The 21,712-nt window shown below is 43.6% G+C and overlaps 5 protein-coding genes and 1 pseudogene across 5 annotated transcripts; 5 read left to right on the top strand and 1 right to left on the bottom strand.

The window, feature by feature from the left end:
- Window positions 1–688: 688 nt before the first annotated feature.
- Window positions 689–5,047, bottom strand: LOC127775647 (transcription initiation factor TFIID subunit 15b). The gene is given in 6 exon segments (XM_052301930.1): window positions 689–1,003; window positions 2,023–2,101; window positions 2,183–2,333; window positions 3,105–3,957; window positions 4,584–4,860; window positions 4,863–5,047. Coding segments are annotated over 6 exon segments (1,602 nt in total). The 5' UTR covers window positions 4,996–5,047; the 3' UTR covers window positions 689–894.
- A 1,943-nt stretch (window positions 5,048–6,990) lies between these two features.
- Window positions 6,991–7,880, top strand: LOC127760410 (non-classical arabinogalactan protein 31-like). The gene has a single exon (XM_052284662.1). The coding sequence runs from the start codon at window positions 7,040–7,042 to the stop codon at window positions 7,616–7,618; it is 579 nt and encodes a 192-aa protein (XP_052140622.1). The 5' UTR covers window positions 6,991–7,039; the 3' UTR covers window positions 7,619–7,880.
- Window positions 7,881–9,932: 2,052 nt separating this feature from the next.
- LOC127760804 (non-classical arabinogalactan protein 30-like) lies at window positions 9,933–10,715 on the top strand. The gene has a single exon (XM_052285102.1). It carries the CDS (start codon window positions 9,972–9,974, stop codon window positions 10,521–10,523), a length of 552 nt encoding a protein of 183 aa, XP_052141062.1. The 5' UTR covers window positions 9,933–9,971; the 3' UTR covers window positions 10,524–10,715.
- A 1,775-nt stretch (window positions 10,716–12,490) lies between these two features.
- On the top strand, window positions 12,491–13,186 carry LOC127760674 (non-classical arabinogalactan protein 30-like). The gene has a single exon (XM_052284964.1). It carries the CDS (start codon window positions 12,532–12,534, stop codon window positions 13,090–13,092), a length of 561 nt encoding a protein of 186 aa, XP_052140924.1. The 5' UTR covers window positions 12,491–12,531; the 3' UTR covers window positions 13,093–13,186.
- A 1,875-nt stretch (window positions 13,187–15,061) lies between these two features.
- LOC127760753 (non-classical arabinogalactan protein 30-like) lies at window positions 15,062–15,767 on the top strand (annotated as a pseudogene).
- A 1,605-nt stretch (window positions 15,768–17,372) lies between these two features.
- Window positions 17,373–18,137, top strand: LOC127760619 (non-classical arabinogalactan protein 30-like). Its single transcript, XM_052284909.1, has one exon. The coding sequence runs from the start codon at window positions 17,419–17,421 to the stop codon at window positions 17,992–17,994; it is 576 nt and encodes a 191-aa protein (XP_052140869.1). The 5' UTR covers window positions 17,373–17,418; the 3' UTR covers window positions 17,995–18,137.
- Window positions 18,138–21,712: the final 3,575 nt, after the last annotated feature.

Genomic DNA, 21,712 nt, shown 5'->3' with positions numbered 1-21,712 from the left:
CAAGAGCAGGCAGCATCGATGTGCAGCAGACGGTGTTGGCTGCATACATTGTACAGCAGCAAGCCTGCAAGTGTAACCTCAATAGTAGGAAACCTCATACAAGAGTGTAACCTCAATAGTAGGAAACCTCATACAAGAGTGCTTCTACCATGCTAAGGGGGTGATTTAGTCCCCCACAAGATTTTTTTTTGTACACGTTAGAATATTTTTCCTTTCGGAAATTATAGTATCTAAGTAACCATATCCATGCTACATTTGAGTCACAAACCACATCAATAAGCCAACAAATGCGCAGATGTTTCCCGTCTGGAAATAGTATCTAAATAGTACCATATCCATGCTATATTTGACGCAAACCACATGAATAAGTCAATGAATGTGTACCAGAAAAGGTGGTTCATATACATCTAATATGCACAGAGATATCCGTAACTAATGGATTCTAGATATAGTAAACCTATCGAAGAACAAAAATGCCCTACCTGTTTCTCCTCGCCAAAATCCAAGCTAGTGATCCACCGGCTGAGTTACCATGTGGAACGTAAGCGTTATAGCAAAATTTGCAATCGCAGAAATAAAAAGGTAAGCAATCACGGGATAGCAAAGCATTGCAGAATCATAACAGATCGGCACTCACCTGACATAACATCTCAAAACTACCAGCATTTGGAGCTTATCCATCTGCCTCTATGGAAAAAATTCACATAACATAGATCAATCACTTTTTGGATGAGACAAACAAACATCCGACCAACATTGGAGTATGACAATGGAATATAATTCCGAGAAAAGCAGGCAACCTACCTTACGCTCTTGTTTTGAGTACAAGTCCGATGGACAGGAATAGAAATGGTTTCTCACAGATGACAATCTTAGTAACTATATTAGTTGCTTTCAGTATGGCCTTGAACGCGAACCACCACCTTGATGCCTGTTAGGCCCATGGCCTCCTCCATCTCTGAAGTTATCCCTGCGACCTCCACCATAGCCACCACGTCCACCTCTGCATGCCATGTAATGCAGTTGATTATACATATACAATTCGACATGAATCATAATTTAAGTTATATATGAGCTAAAAGTGTTGCGGACAGATCTTAAATACCTCAAAGGCACAACTGATAAAAATTAAACACAAACCATTCAGTTGCCATATATTACTTGTTTTACTAATCCATCATGTATATGCCCAAGCACATACATAAAATAACAACTAGTGTTCACAAATATTGTGTTAAATCGAGGTATGTTAAAGATTTCAACCGACACATTGTCCCTTATACAGTCATACACTACACATTGACTTAAGACAAGTGGTCAGGACCCAGCTTGTCAAGTGAGAATAAACGGATATTTACAATTATCCAGTTTCTAAAATAATACCAAACAACTTCGAACCGTGGCATGTTAGTGACATTCTTTTCTAGCTACGGTAAAAATTACACAAAGAGGTTCAGTGAACAATGTTTAAGATCTTAACACGGAAGTAGTACAAGAGTACATTGACTGATACATACTTGGCATTCTACTGCTCCCACATTCAACTTATTTCTACACCATGAATGTGTTATTACAAGCCTATGGCTTTGTGACAGAATGCATATGCAAATTAAGAACACATAATTCAAGTATCAGGTAAAACAAACTTACACGCTATACAAAAAAATATGATAAGAAAAGTCCCCAGATTATGTTCCACCAGAATCCAATCAATGTAATTGTAGCTTACATCACATTTATAGCTTAAGGTTAGCTTGGTTTTACACACAGTTTTTGTAGTTGAAGAAAAAAAGCTACACCAAAATAACATAAACAGATGGTACGTGTCATATACTCCTAATATCACAGTTTCTTAAGGGGGCAACCTAAGAGCACATTGAAGAATAGATTCAAACATCTAGGCTATCAAATTGCAACTAAAAGGGGCATGCTTTGCCCATAATAGCAGCTGTCTTGCTTGGACATAGGCACATAGCGTTCCACAATCTGCGTTTAGCATCTACAGAACTGAAAAGTACTTACCCATGACCATATGCAGGAGCTCTAGGAGCTGATTTCTCAGCCATCGCCACACTAATTTTATAGCCTCTCATTTCATAATCTGGAATATCAATAGAAAACATGCATTAAAAATTGCAGAACACTGTATACACACATAATATAATCTCGATGCTGAACTTACTGTTATAGAATCCACCAGCTGAATGAGCAGCAGAAGGATCTTCATAGGCAAGGCAGGCATCTCCTTTATTCTTTCCAGAGTCATCAGTATAGATCTTTATGTTCCAGGGCCACTGGTCTTTGTAGCCACGTTTCTGCTTGATCCTTCCAACCTTAAGAAGAAAGCAGTTGCAAAAACTCAAAACACAGCCATTAAACACAAGCAGTTACCACCCCAAAAACTAAAGAAATTAAATTCTTGCAATAAATTTAGCTAGGAACACTAAGTAATCTAAAAAACCAACTTTACTTTATTATCAAAGATTTTCCATCAACATCATGGGGTGATATGCCACAAATTATTTGGCACAAAATACCAATATGGGAGTAAAGCAAAATTACTACAAAAATCATTGAATGGCTTGCTTGGTTATAACTATAATTAGAATACTACTACTTCTACAAAAAAAAAAAGAGCATCATTACTGCAAGATGATTATGTTACATCAAAACAAATATCCAAATTTAATTATGCACATTGAAACACAAGGATGTACTTCTCCATTAGCAAGGAAAAAAACGATATGTAATAAGCTCGCTCTAACTACGCTGTATAAGCACCTTTAACAGATATAGAGCAGATTTTGTGCAAAACTATGACTTGCAATGTGCTAGCAGTAGTGAAAGCAAAAGGGGGAAAAGTGTTAACAAGCCCAACTACAGATTATAAACATCATCTGAATACTGATTTGTAAATTTACTTAAATTCCAACAAGTAATATCAATAACAATGGAAAAAGATATTTTGGCGAAACACATAAAATGAAAAACATGAGGTTAGAAAAAAGACATAAAATGCACAAAATATTTCAGTGAGCAAATCGTGAAATGCACAGTTCTTAAACACTAAATATGTGGGAGCTCAAGAGGATGTCAAAGTATACCTGGCCGATTCCTCCAAATAGTTCTTGCAGTTCCTCAACAGTCACATCAGGAGGTAAGTTGGAGATGTAAATTCTTGCATTATCACAAGTCTCATCACAGTTTGCATCACACTGCTTAACCTTCGCAGCTGGCTCCGGAGCAGCACTGCCAGTGTATCCACCGCCACCGCCGCCGCCACCACCACCACCACCACCATGATAGGGTGGCGGTGCACCAGGGCCTCCACCCCCAGGCATAGGCCGACCACCATACCCACCATCATATGTAGGAGGTAGGCTACCTTGGCCACCTGGAGCACCACCGCTATATGGCGGGTTCGGAGGTGGTGCACCATAACTTGGTGGATATGAACCTGGACCACCACCATAGCTACTAGGAGGTGGCACTGCAGAATCTGAATTGTATGCATTATTGCCTCCATAGGAGCTTGGAGGTGCTGCATAGTCACCACCAGGCCCACCATAGGAAGGAGGACCTTGAGGAGGAACTTGCCCATAGCTACCAGCGTCATAACCACTTTCGTCTCCCCTTTGGTTGTTTCCTTGGTCTCTTCCCCCATAACCACCCCTGCCACCACGGTGGTCATCAAATCCACGATCATCGCCACCACCTCTATTGTAACCTCCTCCTCTTCCTCCCCCTCCAGTGCCACCACCACGGCCACCAGAGTTGTAATCTCCACCACCTCTGTTGTAGCCACCGCCACCTCCAGAACTAAAATCGCCACCACCACGATTGTAGCCTCCACCCCCTCCACCGGATTTATTATACCCTCCACCTCCACCTCCAGCAGGAGAAGGTGCTCCACACTTGTTGCATTCAGTCCTCCTTGCAAAATTCACGTTGCCACAACTGGAACAAGAATGATAAACAAATATATTAGGAATATTGGAAGAGAACCAATGAAATTGCAACAGTATTCTGAAAAATATAACCAACTCAGCAAGACAGCTAATGCCATATTGAAAGAAACAAATTCATAAAAGAAAGTATTTACTGTGTTTTGTAATGCTTGAACTAATTTCAAGAACATGTATGAAATTTCTTCTCTGCCACTCTGCTATACCAAGGAAAATAGAACATAGGGGAGGGGAAGAAATAACACTACAACTTTATGGAGACAAGTATAAAATAATATTTATGTATCTAGAGGTCCAACATAAATTTAGCACCTGTAACCTAAGATTATAGGGAGCTCTCATAGAGAATGAATTAGTTATGCTGTATAATATTTTTTTGGCCGTTCTGATGCTCACAACACTACGATGAAACAAAAATTTAGTGGGACACTTCACACATGCCCCATGCAAATCCTAAACCAAATTATCAAATAACCCAGTAATTTATAATTTAACAACCTAAAAACCCTAGATTTCATGGCCAAGTAGCATTATTCACAAGACAATCGGGACAACCACGATTACATCAGTCACAGTCGAATCAAACGAGACAACGTCAATTGAGTAAACGAAACAAACCTCGGGTCTGGGCAAACCCAGTCACCGTCACGTCCTCCACCCCTCCCGCCGCCACCTCGGCCACCGCCACCCCCACCCCCACCTCTCCCGCCGCCGCCACCGCCGCCGTAGCCTCCTCCACCGCCACCTCTACCACCGCCGCCGTACCCTCCGCCACCTCCGCCGTATCCTCCGCCGCCACCACCATATCCACCTCCCCCACCACCACCACCATATCCTCCCCCTCCTCCTCCGCCACCTCCCCTCCCACGGCCGCCTCCGCCGCCACCTACAAAACAACAAACCAGTCAGGAGCAGATCCAGAAGCAAGCACGCACACGACCCGCAGGATCCCGACGCGACCTCGGCCGCCGTAGCCGCCGCCTCCGCCCCCGCCGCCGCGGTAGTCGTCGGATCCGTACGACCCCGACATGGTCACGCGCCTAGGGTTTGGGAGCGTTCTGGAAGGGCAAGTGCGAACAGAGTATTCCGAATTTCTGATACGTGTGTGGATTAGGGCAGAAGTAAGCAGTCGAAAGAGATGCATTTGGGCCGGAATTAAACGGGAGTCGAATTCTCTCGCTGCGTGTGGGCCTGGTTTGCTGGGGAGTACATGTATTTGGGCTGTATATTGGGGAGGATCACTCAAGGCCCATTGGGAATTTTCTTTGGTGGGTGTTTGGCCTGGCCCATTAATAATATTGACTAGCCTTTTTGTGGAGAAATGAAAGGTCAAAATTTTTGAACGGATGGAATAGTCAAGAGTACTGATGATTAATAAGAGTACTGACGTTAAACCTTTGTCTCATGTATCTGTTTGTTACTCCCTCGGTCATATTAGTTGTTGTTCTAGGAAATTTAGTATAAATTAAGGTTTGAGAAAAAAAAGACTATATTACCCCTAATTAGTTGTAGTATGGTTAGATGTAGGATGGTGGGTAGGGATAGAAAAGAGATAGAAATTTAAATTAGAAGTGATTGATGGAATAATTGTATTTCATTGTGACAATTATTTTGGAACAAAATTTGAATTCTTAAGAGACAAGTAATTTGGGACGGAGGAAGTATTGTTTTTTCCTAGTTAATTAGAACATGGTTAACCTTACCATCAGGGGTTGAGTTACCGCATCCCAACCGTAAGCATAGTAATCACGCCAAACCATGAAAAACTGGACAAATGTTATTAGAAGTTCATATTATTATGTAAACTTATTTGAATTTGACGGATTCGGTTACTATTTTTGTATCCAAATATAAGTTTCGGTGACTATGGGCTTGTTTGAGGGAGTTTTTTTAGTGGCTGCAGCTTCTCCCAAAATTAGAAGTTACCTCAAACAGTCCAACTTTTAGTCTAGATTTTGAGTAGTTGTAGTTGTAAAATCCAGAATATGAATTAAAAGCCAGAAGCTAGAAAACCCAGCTTTTCTAGATTCTCAAAAGCTGGCTACCAACTAGATGCTTCTTAGAATTTTAAGCTCTGTCCTATAACAAGTGGTATTGTTGAGAATTGTCTTTCATAAATCAAATTCTTAGGACGGCACATATAAGTGACATACAAAAATAATTAGGCTCTTCAGACACGTAGACTCTGTCCCGTTATTTCGCTTATGCTTATGTTTATAAGGCAGAGTTTAAACTTTAAAACTTAATCGGATAATTTCTCCCTCAAGATGAAAAACAATAACTAGAGCACATATTGCTCTTGTATTGATGGGACGCAGATGCTGCGTTTGTGAATTTTTGTGTAAGCTCGATTTGCTAGACTTGCTTTCCATCCAGTAACTTTCGCCTTAAACTCTCCTAGTCCTATGTAGAAACTATCAGAAAATCCTCTCTACTCCAGTGCTCTCTGTTTATCCTTCAGTCGGTTTCAGACAAAACATGGACGCACATCATGCTCCTACATGAACTGCACGTTTACAGATAAAATAAGATGTCGGTTCATTTTCAGATTATAAAACAGGTTGTTGCTCTGCCGGCAAAATTGATTGTTTTGCGCGGCATTGCGTTGGGAGACATCGTCTGCCTACACGGAGAACCTGATATTGCAGTTGAAGTCTTGAGGACACACGCGGGCAGCACGTTCTCTGACAAATCTGCATATCATCCTTCTGAACATTCTTTATCTATGTCAGACTGACCAATCGCCAAACAGATTACAAGCATGCGATTTCTTCTCTTAAAAATGCCCATGGTGACCAATCATTACATATTGTCTTTCTTTTCATTTCGACAGGTCAATCATTGTACGTATAATATTGTCACAATTTCACAATAATGTATAATAAAACGTAATCTTAATCCAAACCAAGACATTTTCCAGGACAAACATGGCCACCACTTCGGCCATCTACATGTCCGCACGTTTGGCTCCATGGCAGTATATAAAAACCCCAAGCATCTCTCCATTTCGACACAGCCAAAAGAAAAGCTTCACACAAACCATCTCAGTCGAGCTTACACCAAGCTCCGGATCAATGGCTGCCTTCTTCCACCTCGCCATCCTCGTCTCCCTCCTGGCCGCCGGCGCCACCGCCAACAACGGCTACGCAACACCATCACCACCGCCACCTCCGCAGCACACGCCGTCACCACCGGCAACGCCACCACCGGCGCACCAAAGCAGCGACAAGGTGCTAGTGAGGGTGGAGGGGAAGGTGTACTGCCAGAGCTGCGAGCACCGCAACTCGTGGAGCCTCGACGGCGCGAGGCCGCTGCGCGGGGCGGAGGTGTCGGTCACCTGCCGCGACGCCAAGAACCGGGCGGTGTGGTGGAGGCTGGCCGTCGCCGACGAGGGCGGCTACTTCCTCGCGGAGTTCCGCGTCACCGGGGCGTCCGACTTCCTCGGCGCCGACCCGCGGGGGGCGTGCTACGCGCGGCTGCTGTCGTCGCCGGACCGCAAGTGCGACGGCCTCACCAACATCAACGCCGGCATGGTGGGCGCGCCGCTCCGCGACGAGGGCAAGCGGTGGCCGGGGCAGGGCTACGACAACGTCGTCTACGCCGCCGGCCCACTCGCCTTCCGGCCGGCGAACTGCCCGCCCAAGCACTACTAGAGGCGGCCGCCGCCCCCATGCGTGTGGCGCGCGCGCACTCTCGTGCTTTTGAATTGGGAGAGGTCGTCGTTGGATGTGCGAAATTTAATTTAATTTGGACGGAGGATACTGGTTTATTTTGTGATTCTGTTCTAATTGGTGGTGTTATGTGATTCTTTTGTAAGTTGATATTGTTGTGGTTCTACGAGTTTTACGGCAAATTAATCAAACTTGATGTGATTTTCGTTGGGAAAAAAAGATAACCCCGCGAGTATATAATTTTCGGCTTCATCGTTTTGCTTATACGGGGAATAAGCGAAATGGCATATTTAAAAAAAAAGTTATGAATAAAACTTTTATATATGTTCTTAGCGATCTAAAGCAAAGGCTGAAAAATAAACTTCGATGAAAAAAATATCCTAAAATCAATTATAAATTTAAGGTTTAAAATTCAAAATTTGACTGATAAGTATAAACATAAGCGAAAAGATGATGCTGATAATTTGCTTCAGATATCAGGCTAATGGGCCTTGTGGATAATGCTGCGGGCCACTAGGTCGTGATTTTGACGGCCCACACGAGCTGAGTAACTCTCTACGTGGAGTGAAATTTTATGATCCGTGAAAAAGTACCTCAAGTACCTAAATAAAAATATATTTTGGTACCTTAAGATACATGGAGATACAAACTTAATTTACACAAGAAAACATGATACCTCCGATAACTTCTTAAGAATGGTAAACCGTAAACCCTTATGTGAATTAGTGAGATCAGTGGTAGGATAGAGCGGCCTCTAACAAGGAGCTAGTCCTAGCTAGCTGCCGGCTAGGGGCGCGTGGTACTGTGCACACAAATTATAGTCACCGGCTCAACGCACTGGTATGGCGACACACCACACAAACATTACACAAGTTAACAACGAAGATAAACACGGTCATATAGATATTAGAATTGAGACGATGAGCATAGTCACGAAAACGACACGACAATGGATGCCTAATATATGCCTAGAGTTAGCTAGGGATAAAAATGACCAAAAACGATCATTTATTCAGAGATGATTATGGTCCGTTGCAAATTTTCATTTTACCAATTTAACTATCTAGCGTCAACTACAATATGGTGCTATAACAAAATAGGAAAAATCAAATTTTATATATGGCCAATCGGATATGATAAAAAATAGAACCACTTATAAAAAACAATACTTAGTTGGTCGGGAATTTCCGTATCATTTTCATCCCTTTTTGAAATACTTAATTTATTTGATGGGTTGATAGTGGCTAATGTGTTAGATCCACGACTAGGAGGGAGGTCTGGGGGTGAGGGGCAGCGTGGACCATAGCGGAGCTGGTTGACCCACCTTACCTAATGGGTGGTCCGCCCCTAAGTAAGATTTGAGTGATTTTAGCTGTAAAAACTTGCTACCGAACATCGGGTTCCCTACATTAGTTACCGGATGTAGGGGTGGCCATTATGTAAGAACAAACAATTCGATCTCGACCTTCGATCTTTAGAGAAATTTTGGGACCGACATGTATATAAAAATAGTCGATACTGATTTAGTTTCGGTCATACCAAAATAATAAACAATTTCGAAGATTGAAAAAAAAATACTATATCATAGTAGAGACCGTTGCCGCCAAATCTCTAGTGGAGGAGACGCGGAGGTGCCATTGCGGAGAAGCAGGATTGCACAACGCAGTAACAACGCGAGGAATGGGATCGATGTCGCCGATGCAAGTGTGACGGACTAACGGGTGACGAAAAAGGTGGTGGGGGTGGGGAAGGGAGTGGGGTTTGCTCTTGTTGGGTTGGCAGGTTGTTGTTGGGCATTTTTGAAATTTCAGATAACCACGCCTACTGACAGAGTTAAATTTGGTTCGTCAGAAACAGAAATGATCTTTCTTTTTTTTTTTTGGTTTCGGCCAGTATTGGTTACTACTCCAGTAGTTTGGTTCGGTCTCTCGGTTTCAGTCTATTTTCCGTCTGTCTGGAGAACCTCATACTACAGTCCAGTTAAGGACAGATACGGGCAGCACGTTCTAACAAATCTGCATATCTTTGATACTGAACATTCTTTATGGTGTACAGACTCTTGACTAATCACCAAGCAGATCATGAACATGCGATTATATCTTAAAACTGCATCACAGATAAATCGATCATTACATATATTGTCAGAATCGAATAACACATAATAAAATGTGATCTTACTCCAAAATCAATCAAGACAGTTAATTCCCATACACATGTCCGCACGATTTGGTCCATGCATGGCAAGTATATAAACCACACACCTCTCTACGTTTCGACACAGCCAAAGCTTCAGAAAAGAACATCTCGGTCGAGCACAGCAAGTAAGCTCCGAGCAATGGCTGCCTTCCTTCCTCTTGCGATCCTCGTGTCCCTCCTGGCCGTTGGCGCCACCGCCAACAACGGCTATACCACACCATCGCCGCCGCCACCGCAGCAGTACACCCCTTTGGCCCACAGTGACAAGTTGCTGGTGAGGGTGGAGGGCATGGTGTACTGCCAGAGCTGCGCGTACCGGAACACACATAGCCTCGACGGCGCGGTGCCGCTGCCCAAGGCGGAGGTGTCCGTTACCTGCCACGACGCCAAGAATCGTATCATGGAGTGCAAGCGGGCCATCGCCGACGAGAGCGGCTACTTCCTGACGGAGCTCGGTGTGACCAAAGTCTCTGACTTCTTTATGGGTGATCCGCGCAAAGCGTGCCACGTGCGACTTCAGGCATCGCCGGACTTCAAGTGCAACAACCCCACAAACATCAACTACTCCAGCATCGAAGGCGCGCCGCTCCATGACGAGGACAAGCGATGGACTGGTCAGGGCTACGATAACATTGTTTACGCCGCCGGCCCTCTCGCCTTCCGGCCGGCAATCTGCCCTCTCAAGCACTAAAACTAGGTACCCCACGCAAGTGCGGTGTCTATATTTGCGACGTTTACACGCACGCTTTTCATAAATTTGGGAGGCGTGGAATTCAATTTGGATGGTGGATATGCATTTTATTTGTTTCTATCTTAATTACTGTTGCTCTTGTGTGATATTTGTTGTAAATCTATTATGATTTTATTAATTTACTATAAATCAAATTTGATGTGATTTTCGATCAAGAAAACGCTTTTTAAGGAGTCTCCTCCCGTGTATATATTTATGTAATAAATAATTTATTGAGTTACGTATGTACAATGAAAATTACAAATTTTTTAGCCACTGTGAAATAAGTAGATCATCAAAGTTTTCTTGATCTACATGCATCCGAAAAGTGGCCATTTGGCCAACACCGAACAATGTGGCCTCGGTCCGAAAAGAATCAACAATTTTTGAGATGCAAAAGAATCACAATATAGTCATCAACAATTTCATACAAAAAATATCACAGTAATCACAAAGAAATCAACTTTCTATCACCGACGTCCGCATGTTACTATCCTCTACCCTTTACCTATGCCCGTGCCCTCCTCTGTCAGGACTACTGCCACTAGATATCCATCTTAAGGGTGCTGCTAGATCTCCACTTGAGAAGGTATCGCTGCAGAGAAGCAGGGTGGCACGACACGGAGTGGTAGCACAAAAGGGTGGTGGAATACGTGACGGGATAGCATGGGGAATGGCATGGTGACACGGCAGGACTATGTGTTGTGGTGTTCTCGATGCCGTGATGCTAGTATGGTGGTTTCCAACTAGCGTGGGGTGGGAAAGATTAGTTAGGGAAATGGAAAAGAGAGAAAAGTGAGTAGGGCTTGCTTTTGTTGGTATGGTGGACTGTTGTTGGGTTTAGGTAAATGTAATAGAGAGAAAAGTGAGTACGGCTTGTTTTTGTTAGTCTGGTTTTCTGTTCTTGGGTTTTTTTTTTCTGGAATTTTGGTTTTTAAGTTATTTCAGTTTATTGAGCGTACTTACCAAATTAATCGATTAAATTTGGCTAGATAGATTCAAGTGACCTTTTTTTTTGTTTGTCTTGCTTAGTTCGGTTCGATTTCGGTCTATTTGTACCACTACCACCCAAACCGAACGTCGATAGCGACGGTGCATGGTAAAATGGAGAGTGGTAGAAGAGGTTGGCGGTGGGAGTGGCTTGTGTTCTTACTTCTAGCTATCCGGATCCGTTGTGCAGGGAGGTCGGGGTTGTATTGGCTTAGGCCTCCTTGCCAACAGATCTGGCAACCTCACCGTGACAAACTGGCATTGGCGATAGCGCCATGAATCATGCAATGTTAGCTCTTGATCGATCCGCCGCATGTAAAAAAACATAGTTGCTTTGCGTCCAGTAATTTGGCTTTACAGCTCTTGTTTGTATAAACAATCAGGAAACTGCACTCCGTTTTCTTTCAGGTAGTTTCAGACCAAAAGAAAAGGAACAGCATGGTACGACAATACTGCATGAACTGTATATTTTACACAGAAGATGAGATGCTTGTTCCTTTTCAGAGTACTAACGGAAATAATGTAGCTCTATCGGCAAAAATCATTTGTCTCTCTGGAGTACCTGGTATATTGCAGTGGAGTTGAGGACGCACACGGGCAGCACTTTCTCTCACAATTCTGCATATCTTCATACCGAACATTCTTTATCGTCTACAGACTGATCTTAACTAATCACCAAGCAGATCATGAACATGCGATTTTCTTCTCTTAAAAGTGCCTTGCAGATCAATCATTTCATGTTATCTTCTTTTTTTTTTCTCCTCCAGGCCAATCATTATATTTTGTCAGAATTAAATAGCACACACAATAAAATGCAATCCTAATCCAAAATCAAGAGTTATTGATTTCCATCTACATGTCTGCACGTTTAATTAGTCCATGGCAGTATATAAACCCCACGCTTCTCTCCATTTTCTAACACCAAAACTTCAGGTTAAGATAAACCATCTTCAATCGAGCACCAAGCTAGCTCCGAGCAATGGCTGCCTTCCAGCTTCCTCTCGTGATCCTCGTGTCCCTCCTGGCCGCCGGCGCCACTGCTAACAATGGCTACACCACACCATCACCGCCGCCGCAGCAGCAGTACACCCCGCCGCCGCCGGCAGACAGTGACAAGTTGCTGGTGAGGGTGGAGGGCATGGTGTACTGCCAGAGCTGTGCATACCGGAACACCCATAGCCTCAACGGCGCGGTGCCACTGCCCAAGGCGGAGGTGTCCATTACCTGCCACGACACCAAGAATCGCGTCATGGAGTGCAAGCGGGCCATCGCCGCTGAGAGCGGCTACTTCCAGACGGAGCTCGGCGTGACCAAAGTCTCTGACTTCTTCATGGGTGATCCATGCAAGGCATGCCACGTGCGACTTCAGGCGTCGCCGGACTTCAAGTGCAACAACCCCACAAACATCAACTACTCCGACATCAAGGGCGCGCCGCTCCGTGACGAGGACAAGCGATGGACTGGTCAGGGCTACGATAACGTTGTTTACGCCGCTGGTCCTCTCGCCTTCCGGCCGGCGATATGCCCTCCCAAGCACTAAAAAACTAGGCACCAATGCCATGCAAGTGCGGTGTCTATATTTACTACGTTTACACGCGCGCGCTTTTCATAAATTTGGGAGGCGTGGAATTCAATTTGGATGGTGGATATGTATTTTATTTGTTTCTATCTTAATTACTGTTGCTCTTGTGTGATATTTGTTGTAAATCTATTATGATTTTATTAATTTACTATAAATCAAACTTGATGTGATTTTCGATCAAGAAAACGTTTTTTTTAAGGAGAATCTCCTATTGTATATATATTTATGTAATAAATAATTTACTGAGTTACATATGTACAATGAAAATTACAAGATTTTTAGCCACTGTGAAATGAGTAGATCATCAAAGTTTTCTTGATCTACATGCATCCGAAAAGTGACCAACACCGAGCAATGTGGCCCCTGTCCGAAAAGAATCAACAATTTTTTAGATGCAAAAGAATCACAATAGTCATCAACAATTTCGTACAAAAAATATCACAGTAATCACAAAGAAATCATCTTTCTATCATCGACGTCCATATGTTACTATCATCTACCTTTTACCTACGCCAGTGCCCTCCTCTGTTAGGACTACTGCCGCTAGATCTCCACTTGAGGAGGTATCGCCGCAGAGAAGCAGGGTGGCACAACGCGAGTGGTAGCACAAAAGGGTGGTGGGATACTTGACGGGATAGCATGGGGAATGGCATGGTGACGCAGCAGGACGATGCGTTGTGGTGTTCTCAATGCCGTGATGCTAGTGTGACGGGTTCCAACTAGCATGGGGTGGGAAAAATTAGTTAGGGAAATGGAATAGAGAGAAAAGTGAGTAGGGCTTGATTTTGTCGGTTTGGTGGACTGCTGTTGGGTTTAGGGAAATGGAATAGAGAGAAGTGATTAGGGCTTGTTTTTGTTAGTTTGGTAGGCTGTTCTTGGGTTTTTTTTCTCCAATTTTGGTTTTTACGGTATGTCAGTTTACTGAGCCTACATACCGAATTGATCGATTAAATTTGGCTAGACAGATTCAAATAATGTTTTTTTTTTGTTTGTGTCTTGCTTAGTTCGGTTCGATTCCGGTCTATTTTTCTCACCCAAACCGAATGTCAATAGGGACGGTGCATGGTAAAATGGAGAGTGGTAGAAGAGGGTGGCGGTGGGAGTGGCTTGTGTTCTTACCTCTAGCTACCCGGATCCGCTGTGCAGGGAGGTCGGGGTTGTATTGGCTTAGGCCTCCTTGCCAGCAGATCTGGCAACCTCACCGTGACAAACTGGCAATGGCGATAGCGCCATGAATCATGTAGTGTTAGCTCTTGATCGATCCGCCGTATGTAAAAAAACATAGTTGCTTTGCGTCCAGTAATTTGGCATTACAGCTCTTGTTTGTATAAACAATCAGGAAACTGCACTCCGTTTTCTTTCAGGTAGTTTCAGACCAAAAGAAAAGGAACAGCATGGTACGACAAATACTGCATGAACTGTATATTTTACACAGAAGATGAGATGCTTGTTCCTTTTCAGAGTACTATTCAGAGTACTAACGGAAATAATGTAGCGCTATCGGCAAAAATCATTTGTCTCTCTGGAGAACCTGGTATTGCAGTGGAGTTGAGGACACACACGGGCAGCACGTTCTCTGACAAATCTGCATATCTTCATATACCGAACGTTCTTTATCGTCTACAGACTGATCTTAACTAATCACCAAGCAGATCATGAACATGTGTTTTCTTCTCTTAAAACTGCCTTGCAGATCAATCATTACATGTTATCTTCTTTTTTTTTTCTCCTCCAGGCCAATCATTATATTTTGTCAGAATTAAATAGCCCACACAATAAAATCTTAATAAAAAATCAAGACAGTTAGTGATTTCCATCTACATGTCTGCATGTTTAATTAGTCCATGGCAGTTTATAAACCCCACGCTTCTCTCCATTTTCTCACACCAAAACTTCAGGTAATCGAGCACCAAGCTAGCTCCAAGCAATGGCTGCCTTCCAGCTTCCTCTCGCGATCCTCGTGTCCCTCCTGGCCGTCGGCGCCACTGCCAGCCAACAACGGCTACACAACACCATCACCGCCGCTGCCGCAGCAGCACACCCCGCCGCCGCCGGCCCACAGTGACAAGTTACTGGTGAGGGTGGAGGGCATGGTGTACTGCCAGAGCTGCGCGTACCGGAACACGCATAGCCTCAACGGCGCGATGCCGCTGCCCAAGGCGGAGGTGTCTGTTACCTGCCACGACGCCAAGAATCATGTTATGGAGTGCAAGCGGGCCATCGCCGATGAGAGCGGCTACTTCCAGATGGAGCTCGGCGTGACCAAAGTCTCTGACTTCTTCATGGGTGATCCGAGCAAGGCATGCCACGTGCGACTTCAGGCGTCGCCGGAGTTAAAGTGCAACAACCCCACAAACATCAATTACTCCAGCATCGAGGGCGCGTCGCTCCGTGATGAGGGCAAACGGTGGACTGGCGAGGGCTACGATAACGTCATGTATACCGCTGGCCCGCTCGCCTTCCGGCCAGCGATCTGCCCTCCCAAGCATTAAGAGGCACCCCGTGCATGTGCCTACTTCTGTGGCGTTTACACGTGCGCTTTTTGTTAATATGGGAGGCACTGAATTCTCAATTTGGATTGTGGATAATGTTTCTTTTGTGTTTCTGTTTTAATTATTGTTGCTCTTGTGTGATATTTGTGGTAAATTTGTTCTGATTTTATTAGTTTGCTGCAAAATAAACTTGGTGTGATTTTCGATCTAGAAAACTTTTTTAAGGAGAGTCTCCTACATTGTATGTGTTTATATAATAAATAATTTACTGAGTTACACAAGTACAATGAAAATCACAGACTTTCTAGCCATTGTCAAATGAGTAGATCAAGAAAACCACATCAAAGTTTCCTTGGTCTACATGCATTCAAAAAGTGGCCAACACCGAGCAATGCGGCCTCCGTATCTATCATGACTGAAGATAATCAACAAATTTTGAGAAGCAAAAGAATAACAATAGTCATCAATAATTTCAAACCAAAAAATCGCAGTACTGTAAAAAAAAACATTTGCTTTTCGCCGGCGTCCGCATGTTTCTCTCCTTCACCTTTTTCCTGCACCTGCGCTTTCCTCTATCACGATTATTGCCACTAGATCTCCATATCATAAGTGCCGCTAGATCTCCACTTGAGGAGGCATCGTCGCGGAGAAGCAGGGCGGCACGACACAATGTAGCAGTACAGAAGAGTGGTAGGATGCGCAACAGGATAGCGTGGGGAGCGGCACGGTGATGCGGCAGGATGATGCGTTGTGGTGTTATCGATGCCGAGGGTGGTGGGGGTGGGAAAGGGTAGTTACAGAACAAAGAAATAAGTGGATAGGGTTTTGCTTTTGTTGGTTTGATCGGCTTATGTTGTGCTTTTTCTTAAATTTTTGTTTTTAGGGTATTTCGGTTTACCGAGCCTACTTATCGAATTGATCAATTAAATTTGGCTAGTCAGATCTAATGACCATAATTTTTTTCATTATTGTTTTGGTTAGTTTGGTCCGATTCTGGTCTATTTTGCCCACTCCTGACTTAACGTTGATCGGAGTAGTGCATGGCGAGATGAAGAGTGATAGAAAAAGGTGGCGGCGGGAGTGGCTTGTGTCCTTAAGCTACCCGGTTCCGTGTTGTGCGGGGAGGTCGAGGTTGTCAGATCCGGTGGCCCGGGCCTCCTCGCGAACAGATGTTGCAGCCTTACCATGACAAAACTTCGCACGATTGATCTGCCGCATGTAAAAAAAAAACAGACTTGCTCTGCGTACAATCAATCAGAAAACTGCACCCCGTTTTCTTTCAGTTAGTTTCAGACCCAAAGGAAATAGATACTACATGAACCGTATATTTTACACAGAAGATGATATGCTGTTCCTTAATTTTCAGAGTACTAACGGAAATAATGTAGCTCTATATCGCCAAAAATCATTTGCCTGTGCCGAGAACCTGTGGTATTTCAGTGCAGATGGGAACACACACGGGCAGCACGTTCTCTGACAAATCTGCATATCTTCACACCGAACATTCTTTATCGTCTACAGACTGATCTTAACTAATCACAGCAGATCATGAACACGCGATCTCTTCTCTTAGAAGTGCCTTGCAAATCAATCATGACATGTTATCTTCACAAAAATAAAATGCAATCTTAATCCAAAATCAAGACAGTTAGTGATTTCCTACATGTCTGCACGTTTAATTAGTCCATGGCAGTATATAAACCCCATGCTTCTCTCCATTTTCTCACACCAAAACTTCAGGTTAAGATAAACCATCTTAAGTTGAGCACCAAGCTAGCTCCGACTCCGAGCAATGGCTGCCTTCCTTCCTCTCGCGATCCTCGTGTCCCTCCTGGCCGCCGGCGCCACTGCCAACAACGGCTACACCACACCATCGCCGCCGCCGCCGCCGCCGCTGCCGCAGCAGCAGCAGTACACCCCACCGCCGCCGGCCCACAGTGACAAGTTGCTGGTGAGGGTGGAGGGCATGGTGTACTGCCAGAGCTGCGCGTACCGGAACACGCATAGCCTCAACGGCGCGATGCCGCTGCCCAAGGCGGAGGTGTCCGTTACCTGCCACGACACCAAGAATCGTGTCATGGAGTGCAAGCGGGCCATCGCCGACGAGAGCGGCTACTTCCAGACGGAGCTCGGCGTGACCAAAGTCTCTGACTTCTTCATGGGTGATCCGAGCAAGGCGTGCCACGTACGACTTCAGGCGTCGCCGGATTTCAAGTGCAACAACCCCACAAACATCAACTACTCTGACATCAAGGGTGCGCCACTCCGTGACGAGGGTAAGCGATGGACTGGTCAGGGGTACGATAACGTTGTTTATGCCGCCGGTCCTCTCGCCTTCCGGCCGGCGATATGCCCTCCCAAGCACTAAAACTAGGCACCCCATGTAAATGTGGTGTCTATATTTGCGACGTTTACACGCGCGTGCTTTTCATAAATTTGGGATGTGTGGAATTCAATTTGGATGGTGGATATGTATTTCTTTTGTGTTTCTATCTTAATTATTGGTGCTCTTGTGTGACATTTGTTGTAAATCTATTATGATTTTATTAATTTGCTATAAATCAAACTTGATGTGATTTTTGATCAAGAAAACTTTGATATCTCTGTAGAGAAGGGATCTCTGGACCACCGACCATTCACACACTCACCCTCTACCGCTCCATTGTAGCACCATTGTCATACTTGCAAAACACATCAAAGCAGGTGTAGGTGCTATTGTAAAAACCCGCGCTCCAAAACCGTGCAGTCCAATCCATCCAACAGACATGCCCACTTATACAAATCACCTCACTTGCACTTTCCTCCTTATTAGGCCAAGATGTCGTAGCTATTTTTCAGGAGGCCCAAACCTGGGTAAATCTCTACGTGAATAAGTGAGATTAGAGTGATCACATTTGGATAACCCTGCTGCCGAACACCAACTTCCCTAATATATTGGCTACCTTACGCGGGGGTGGCAGTAAGGTCGGTCTTGATTTCCGGTCTTTTAAGAAATTTTGGTCCTCTATGTAAAATCAAGGAGTTGATTTATATTTTTTGATGAAAATATTGGTGGTTTGCTAATATTCCTACAATCTAAAAATGAAAACCAACATGCAATTGAAAAATAGCCAACGCTAAGCAATGCGGCCTTGGTCTCTATCATGACTGAAAGTAATCAATATTTTTAGATATACAAAAGAGTCACAAAAATCACGAAATATTTCAGACAAGAAGATCACAATAATCAAAGAAATCAGAAAAAAAAATCATCTACCTATCGCCGGCGTCCGCGTGTTTCTCTCCTCTGCCTTTTGCCCGCGGCCATGCCCTTCTCTATTAAGACTGCTGCCGCTAGACCTTCATCTTGCGGGTGCCACTAGATCTCCACTGAGGAGGTGCCGCTATGGAGAAGAAGGCGGCACGATATGGAGCACAGAAGCAGTAGCCGATTCACCTATCAGGTAGATCGGGCGGCTGCTCGGGCTTCACGCCATGTAAGGGTTGACTCCAATCGATGTATTACCATGCAAGTTAGTTGCGGGCGCATGGCAACAAATGTGTACGGTTGTGTCCTACTACATGAAGGCACCATCCTGGATGCAGATCCTCTACAGTACTGCTGATTCAGTAGCAGTGACTGATTTGTGGGTACGGACCCACACATCTGTGTCTGCTAATGCATGCAATCTCGGAAATGCTAATGGGCGGGTGATCGCTCCCCCGCCCGCCCCCTCCCTATACTACTAGATACACTCCTCCCTCCTCCCCTACTATAGTACACCACACAAAATTTTTTTAAAAAACAAAAAGCTAGAAAAATTTATGTATAGAAATACTATATATAAAAAAAATTAAATTTAAATTCAAATTTGAATCAGGTATGTAAACCTTTTGACTTATAAACTTTGGGTCTATAAACTTTAGGTGTATAAACTTTAGATGTATAGAAATACTATATATAGAAAAAATTTGAATTCAAATTCAAATTTGAATCGGATATAATTCAAATTTGAATCGGATATGTAAACTTTTGACTTATAAACTTTGGGTCTATAAACTTTGGGTCTATAAACTTTAGGTGTATAAACTTTAGATGCATAGAAATACTATATATAGAAAATATTTGAATTCAAATTCAAATTTGAATCGGATATAATTCAAATTCAAATTTGAAACAAGTAAATTTGAATCGGATATAATTCAAATATAAATTTGAAACATGTATCTAAACTTTAGATGTGTAAACTTGAGGTGTATAAACTTTAGGTCTATAAACTAACTTTAGGTGTATAAACTTTAGATGTATAGAAATACTATATATAAAAAAATATTTGAATTCAAATTCAAATTTGAATAGGATATATAAACTTTTGACTTATAAACTTTGGGTCTCTAAACTTTAGATGTGTAAACTTTAGGTGTATAAATTTACTAAAATAGGAAAGTAATACGGTGCCAAAAAGGAAACCAGGTGGAGGGAGGGAGAGGGGAGGGGGGTAGCGAATCTGATCGCTACCCCCATTGGTGGGTAGGGCTGCCCATGCAATTTCCACTGAGCAACTTGAAACCTGAACCAATGCCAGGCTAATCACCTTGCCTAATTGTGTATGCTTAAATACTTAATCATGTTGATATTGCTGACTATCAACTCATGTATACTACACCATAGTCCAGGAAAGACATAACAAGGGACCAATTATATTTTATTAAGAGAAAATCTTCCACATTTATATAAGTGTTACATCGCAATTTTATAACAAAATTACTCTGATTTAAATCTCTACTATTATAAAAATTAAAGATGTTTCCGCCAAAATTTTAGTATGTCATCCGTGTTGGAGTTGGTTTACTAATATTTCTCTTTATTGCAAATCTATCTATACATCTAATAAAAATAATAAGCAAGCATCCCGTGTATTTGATTTTGTACGTCGTCCGTATAAGTCCGATCCGTTGCCACGTGCCTCCAGCCACCGCCGCCGCGCTGCCCGGGCCAAACCCTAACGCCGCCGCCACATCGATCTATACCTCCCTGTGCGTTTTCTTCTCTAATTAATTGCAAAAATCGATTCTCTACTCGTCCCTCATCCTTTCCCCATAATTTCCCCTTTCAATTCGGATTTAATTAACTAGATTTAATATTTGTTTAACGGTTGTGAATGATGGTCTGCCAGTGATCTTCCCCCAACTGTTTTTATCCCGAGTTTCGTGGATTCGTTCCGATTTTGGAAAAACTGAAAGAAGAGATCAAGTGGATAAAAAATCCTTAATCAATTTTGGGAGATCGAGAAAGATTCAGCTTGATTTGATGGGGAACTTGTTTTCTGGAATTTAAAAGGAGGTAGGAGGCAACGCTTTTTCAATTATAATGTATAGCGATACTAATGTTTCAATTTATTCCTTGGCTCTTAATAGCCGTTGTATCACTGAAAAATGCCTTTACCTGTTGCAACGCACGGGCATTTTTTCTAATCTAAGAACAATTTGAGCGAAATATGTAGTGGTTTTAGTTAGGCTTTGTCCATCACCTAAATTTTCTAAAGGGAAAAGTCCAAATTACACCCCTAAGTATGAATTACCCCCTCAGACTCGAAAACCATACATGTTTCACCCTCAATTATTAATATCAGACGAATTACCACTAACTCAAACCGGAGTGGTTTTGGTCCTACGTGGCAGTCTAGTCAGCAATTCTTCTTTTTTAAATGGATGGGCCCCACCTGTCAGTCTCATCCTCTGTATTTCTTTCCCCTCACCTCTCTATCTCCCTCTTTCCCCAATCCTCTCTCTTGTCCCTCCCCTCACCTCCATCTCTCTCAGCTGGCGGATGGGGAGCCAAGCACGGTAGCGGCGGGCGGGGGTGGGGACAGAGGCAACAGTGGGGCACGACGCGAGCGTGAGCAACACTAGCCATGCGACGGTGTGAGACACATATATGCGAGGCACATCCCCGTCCGCCTTGCCTTCCTCTCCCTCTCCCAATGCCTGCAACGCACGATCCTTCGTCGTTGTCTTCTGCTTCTGATTAATGGAGGAGTGAAGTGGTTTTTGTAACAAGTGATGTTGGGTGCTGTGGAGAGAGAGAGGGCAGGGGAGGGAGAGAG

Source organism: Oryza glaberrima, chromosome 1 (genome assembly GCF_000147395.1).
Source record: "Oryza glaberrima chromosome 1, OglaRS2, whole genome shotgun sequence".
Lineage (NCBI taxonomy): Eukaryota > Viridiplantae > Streptophyta > Magnoliopsida > Poales > Poaceae > Oryza > Oryza glaberrima.
The sequence above is the reverse complement of the archived record's forward strand: the minus strand, read 5'-3'. Positions and strand labels throughout refer to the sequence as shown.